The sequence below is a fragment of the Zootoca vivipara genome, chromosome 7, assembly GCF_965207765.1.
Source record: "Zootoca vivipara chromosome 7, rZooViv2.hap1.1, whole genome shotgun sequence".
NCBI classification, from domain to species: domain Eukaryota; kingdom Metazoa; phylum Chordata; class Lepidosauria; order Squamata; family Lacertidae; genus Zootoca; species Zootoca vivipara.
In genome coordinates, this window is record NC_142590.1 from 30,649,358 (window position 1) to 30,655,731 (window position 6,374).

The following is a 6,374-nucleotide window of genomic DNA, read 5'->3' on the forward strand; positions in this document are numbered from 1 at the left end:
ACTGCATACTTAGAGCAGCAAACGGTTTTTTTTTTCTCTCTCTATAACCAAGCCATTCAAGCAACAGATAGAGGTTTACCTTCAAAATGCAGGCCATGTTCTTCCCTAGCCTTCCTCAGCCCGCAAAGCAGAAGGAGATCTGCTTTGTGAGTAACAGATCCACTCTGAGGCAGGAGGTTGGCCGGAGAGCTGCGGAGGGGTGCCCGTGCCTACATTCCTGGAGATCCAGAGGAGCCACAATTCTTAAGATCCGTTAGTCATGTTAGTCTTTTCATGCCCTGTTTGTTCCACCCATCAGCTTCTGCCACTGGCTGCAAGCCAGCCCAGTACCTCCCCTCCGTCACATGACTGAGTTTGATTCATGGCTCTAGCTGGGGGATTTTTATTTTTTTTAATTTAAGAGGGAAAAGCTCAGTTGAATGCTCTCTCTGCCTTTACGATATGCGAAAGCAAATCTGCACTGTGCAGATGTTTAGGGTTTTAGAGAGTTGCTCATTAAATTTTCTTTCCGATCATTCCAGTATTTTTTTTTAAAGGAACATTTCTCCGCTGCTTTGGTCAGTTTACAAGCAGAAGAGTGTTTCCCAGTACTGTACGTAGTTAAGAGATCACACACGCAGACACAAACACACACAAACAAACAAACACAAATCAGCCATCTGCAAACATTTATTAAATGCTACGCTGCAGTCGTTCCTCGTCTGGAGAACAAACTTTCCTTTGTCTGCAAGTCCTACAGAACTGCCTGTGGTAGAAAGATGCCTGACTTTCTACCCCCCCCCCCCCACACACAAACACAAACACGCCGGATCGCTTTGTCCTGAGTGTGTCTCCTTGGATTATATGCTGCTGTTCTTACCGGAAAGAATAAGTATATAAATTCCATTCCACTTGTTTCCAGCAATCTCGGAACCTATCCTTGGGAAATATATGGATAAATAAATGGAATTTATGGATATATGGAATAAATACTGTAAATGGAATTCGTTTCCCAAGGATACGTTCTGAGCTTCCTGGAAAGGCAAAGAAGTGAAACGAGAGTTATTCCATGATTTGCTTGTGTTATCACCTGGCATTTAAGGGAATCCAAACTGCTGTCTGCTCCACCGGTCTCTTTAGAAGAAAAAAAAGTTCATTATTCGAGTCCTTTCTATTATTTGAAAATGCTCTAGGGAGACACTTGCTGGGGGTGTCACACAGCTATGTGCTACCAGTGAGAAATAGCCTTGTGGGAGAAACATCCAAGTGAAATCTCTCACGTAGAAAAAACTTTATTAAATTTGTATAAATTTATAGATCACGGGGGTGTTCGCAGCATATAAATACAAGTTAAAAACAAACCAGAACATAGTGGGTAGGCTCCAATTCAAAGCACAACTCTGGTGTTGCCCAAAGGGTTGGGAATCCTCAGAGTTCCTCCCCACAAGCACACACTTTTGAACTGCAGAGACACACATATGCCTCCCCAACTGGTTTTTTGCCATTCTTTTTATTTATTCATATGCATAAGAGTACATATCCTGGGCTCTCAGAAAATGTCATTGTGGCGAACATCAATATAAACATCATTTTGAAAACCATTGAAAGCATTACAGAAGAACCATGAGCCCAAAGCATCCTCTCTGATGCACAGAACTGGTCACGTAGTTTTTCAGGCACTAGTCACTATCTGGCTTTTTAAAATATATAAATTGTCTTTGTTATTTATTTAATAAAATAATTCACATGGCACCTTTCATTTCAAGAAGAAATGCCAAGGCGGTTCACAAGCAACATCATGCAGTAAAATCAACTCATTTGTCTATTGTTGTTGTTGTTGTTGTTGTTGTTGTTTAAATATCCACCCTGAATAAAATAATGTTACGAATTTAGTCTCACTAACCAGAAAAAGTGGAACCTGGTAATAATGGTCATGGCAATTCCCAGGTAAACAGGTACATTTTCAATGGTGGGGGGGGGGGGTTCCACAGTCATAACCTGCCTGATGTCCAGAAGGTGATCATTGCAAAAGGTAGGTGCCACCACGGAGAAGGTACAATGGCACAATGGTGGTCTTTCAGATAACCAAGTCCTGAAAAGTCTAGGGCATAGTAAACAGGCACTAAGACCTTTAGCTTGGCTCAGTACCTAACCAGCTGCCAGTGCAAACTCTTACAGCGCAGATGTAACATGTTCATGGTAGGAAGCCCCACTGAGCAACTTAGCAGCCATGTTCTGCTTCAGCTACAGATCTGAATCTCCTCTTAAGGGCAACCTCACATACACTTCTTCTTTTTTAAGGCATCCTAAAACAGACAAAACATTCTAAAAACAGTTACAGTTAGAAACATTATTTCATTCAGTGATCTCATAGTTGCCGGGAACAGTATTCTTCTGCTGCCAAATGCCTGGGTAAAACATAAATGTTTCAAAATTCCTCCCTCCTGAAAGTTCATAATGCTAGAGACAAGCACACCTCACTAGGAAGGGCAATCCAGGAACAATAAACAAGAGCAGAAAAGGCCTGCCATGAGTCAACAACACCAACCAGGCATCCCCTAGCGGTGGCACTACCAACAAAGTCTCAGTGCAAATGTTTATAACATATGGATAACAAATGACGTTAAGGGTGCTGAGAATTGTAGATTTGAAAACCACAGTGCCCAGAATGTGATGGAGCTTTGAATGTGCTTTATTATAAGTATGGTGTTTACCCAGCCAGAACAGGAGGTCAGGCTTCCTGTTGGATCATTGACCCAATCCAGGAGGTTCTCCTTATCTTCTTAACATGCTGTGTGGGCCACATACCTGTATTCTAACTGTATTTTTTGTTTGTGGTGACTTCTGAATCAGAGGGACTTCCGTAAACCAGGCTAAAATTCTAGTACTTACACATTGCAAGACAAAAAACGAAAAAACCCAAGCAAACTCTAATCTCTGGCCAGGAAGCCTGCCCAGGAAGCTGTTGAGAAATTCCATTCTACCTTAAGGAGCAGACGTGTGAGATTGCTTTTGCGACTCTCTCTGAGGAGAGGAAGACATGTTTTTCTTTGTCCTGATTTATTCTTAATAAATCTGCTTTCACAAGCCTCTCCACACCACTTCTCTTCGCACAGCACGCTGCTAATTTAGTGTGCTCAGACTTCTGAAGTCTGAGTCGCTGGCTATGTCACTCCAGAGATCAGGGGATCGTCCAGCATGTCGGCTGGAAGGGCATGATCCAGCTGGGGGCTAGCCAGCTGCCTCTCGACCCCCTCTGGATGGCAACAGAAGCTACCCTGTTAATCTGTTTTTCAGGGATGGTGGCGCTGAAACAAAATAAGAACAAACAGCAATAAAATCTTTATAATGTGAACCACAGAAATCCCCACCTAAATGACAGTGAACACTGGTTTTATTCAGAGGTTTAAGTCAGAGCTATACTACTCAACCAACACAATTGTCCATCCTTTGTGATATTTTTTCTTTAATTAAAAAAGCTGTTTGTAAAGTTCTTCGGGGTCCTGTAAAGCCTAATGGTTATTATTGTTTACTCTCCATAAACATTAATAGGAGCTATTTGTAGCTTTATTGGGTCCCTTTACTGAAATTTATTAAGAACTCTCAAGGCTTTGCAAGCCAAACTGCCTAGAAACTAATTCCAACTTTCTTGAAATCAAAATACACAACATCCCACCAATGCAACTTGTTATAACATATGGATAAAGGTTTGGTCTGATTTACAGCTTTTATTCCACTTTTTTTAAAAAAATAGAGCATAGGATGCATCATGACTTGACTTCAGAGATAATTCTTCATGCTTTCTCATTATTCTCCTAGTCCCACATTTGATGTTGTTATTGTGTATGCAGGCATGGCATTTTTAGGTATACTTAATCACCAGTATTCCACCTAGTGAGCCTGCCCCCATGATCCCCATGAAGTTGGATATATTGTTTGGAAAGGGTTTAACTATATTAGTTGTGCTTAAGCATCATTGATTTCACTGAAATATACTTGTGTGAAGCTATGCTATTGCCCTATTGTCCAGAGGCAATAATAACCTTAGTAATACGGTAATTTTCCTGGCTAGTGCTTCTATTCAAATAACTAAAATTTAGACCAGAGCAGTCTTCTGGCCATGCTGTGTGGATTCATTAACTGTAATGTTTCCGTCACAGCATTTAACAATTGCTTACCCTCAAGGGAGTTTTCTTCTGCTATTTTCCCATTTTACTACATTTTTGATACTATATGCTGGTTTTCTCTTTTTATTATTAAAGAAAGCTTGCATGAAGAAACTGTTCCCTCATATGTGATTTAACTATGTCCCAATCAAGAGTCAGATCAACATATTCACTGTTGTGTAGTGGTTAGCATGTTGGACTAGGGTCTGGACCAGGCTTCAAATCCCTACTCAGTCATGAAGCTCACTATGTGAGCTTGACCAGTCACAGGGTGTATGCCTACCCACCTCACAGAGTTGTTGTGAGACTCAAATGGGGTGGAGGAGAACCATGTATGTCACCAGGAACTATTTGGAGGAAAGGTAGGGCATAAATGTTAACAATTATATGAGACTGTATTGATAAAATAAAGGAAAATAACAGCTTCTTGCTTAGGTCTTGAAAACTCATTGGTTTTAGAAAGTTATTTTTAGTTTAGTGCAGTTAATTTTATACTTCCATATATACCAAGTATGTCGTATATAAACAAATCAACAATACTCATAAGAGATAATATTTACATATATTATAACCTTTAAGATTCTCTGTGTGATAAAAGGCAAAATTTATGCTTTGCAGAATAATTCGTGTAATTCTGTTCCAACAGAAAATGGCCCCTCCATGCATCTATTAAAAATAATTTATGAAAGAGGTTCCAAACGCCTTTGAAATTCTAAGTTGAGTTCCTTACTGTATTTCTGTATTTAGCACATTTCCCACCAATACTTCATCATAAGAGATCTCAGAATGGGGTACAATTCATTAGAAAATCAAATTCAAACAATCACAATAAAAACTATTTCACAACTACAGTCAACCAAGTGTTCAAAAATGTTACTAAATAATCTACTGTGATTCCCAAATGATGAGAAAAACCACGTCCCCATTTAAAAGAACTTATCCTACTTTAGAATCAGTTATTTATAATAACCCTCTTGCCTATTATCTGAAGAAGAAGAAGAAAAAACAGTAGTATTAATTTCAGTAACTTCAAATATACTTTTATAACAATTAATATTCATCTAGATAGTTCTGTTCGTCTGTAAAACTTCTTAGGGACATTTTGGATCTGTATCACAACTCTTTTGATTTGAACTAACTTCAGCTGCATAATATGTTATCAGAGAAGGATTTCAAAAAGTCTCTTCTGTTATCCTGAAATGAGTTTCCTATCTAAAGATTACTTTAGGGCTTTCTTTTGGTGTATTTGTTTAATCTCCATATGTTAAATGGGGTAAATCCTGCCACATTTAGATTTAAAGTAATTTAACTTTATCCCTATGTTCCCTCAGTTAAAAATAAATACTAGGGCTGTAGGGGGCAGGAGTTGAAAGAAGGTTTCAGTCCCCTCTGTAGTTTTTTTAAATCCCTGATTATGGTGGTTTAAAAAACGACATCAACAACACATTACCTTACAGGGCTGTTGTTAAGAGTCCTAATTATAGGTAAGACATGTGTAGAAATCTGAATACTTTGAAAGTGCTGTACAAATAAAACCTCAGTATTTGTTTAGTCAATATTATTTTGTTTGTTTATTATTATTAATTAATTAATAGTATTACTTAAAAACTGTGTGATAAGCAGATTGCAAGGCTTAGAAACATGGATACAGAGTGATGTTGAGATGCACCAAGTGTGGTACTTTTGCCTGGGTGTTTTATACACCTCCAAATTTAAATTAAGCTAAACACAGGAAGAGATGTCTAAAACATACTGCAGCTCTCGGCCAGACCATAGTTTTGATGCAAAAGATTCCCAATTCCATTCCCTGGCATTGTTCAGGTTTTTAATTTTTTTCTTTATTAACCTTTGAATTGTCCTCCTGCTTAAGGCTTTTTTATAAAAAAAAAATCATTCTCTCTTGCTTTTTCCTAGTTTTTGATGACTTTGATGCTGTCGCCCCCCCCCCCCCCCGCGGGTCTTACCAATATAATGATAATTCTAGCTATTGCCAGTTAGGTGTTGATTTATGCTTTGGCTTTGTTACCTGGGTTGCTCCAATTGGCAGTGGTGCCTGGCAAGGCAGAAGACAGGGGAGACTAACAGTAGGAGTTGGAGCCAATCGCATCCAGAGGCACCTCTTGACTGGCTGTAAGTAAACTGGCAGTCAGATGGGGATTGGCTGAAGGCAGACTGACATTGATAGGGCAGTGCTTCATTTGCTCCAATGGCCCGATGATGTTTTACCTT

At 39.2% G+C, this 6,374-nt stretch overlaps 1 protein-coding gene across 2 annotated transcripts in view; it reads right to left on the reverse strand.

Moving 5' to 3' along the window:
- ST6GALNAC3 (ST6 N-acetylgalactosaminide alpha-2,6-sialyltransferase 3) overlaps positions 1-342 on the reverse strand; it is a 244,089-nt gene extending 243,747 nt beyond the window's left edge. Inside the window, exon 1 of one of the 2 annotated variants that reach the window (XM_035121514.3) lies at positions 80-342. In XM_035121514.3, the coding sequence (XP_034977405.3) occupies positions 80-97 (18 nt within the window). In that variant the 5' untranslated portion in view covers positions 98-342. The remainder of the gene's footprint in view (positions 1-79) is intronic. The other variant, XM_035121516.3, reaches the window with a different exon arrangement.
- Between the last annotated feature and the right edge of the window lie 6,032 nt (positions 343-6,374).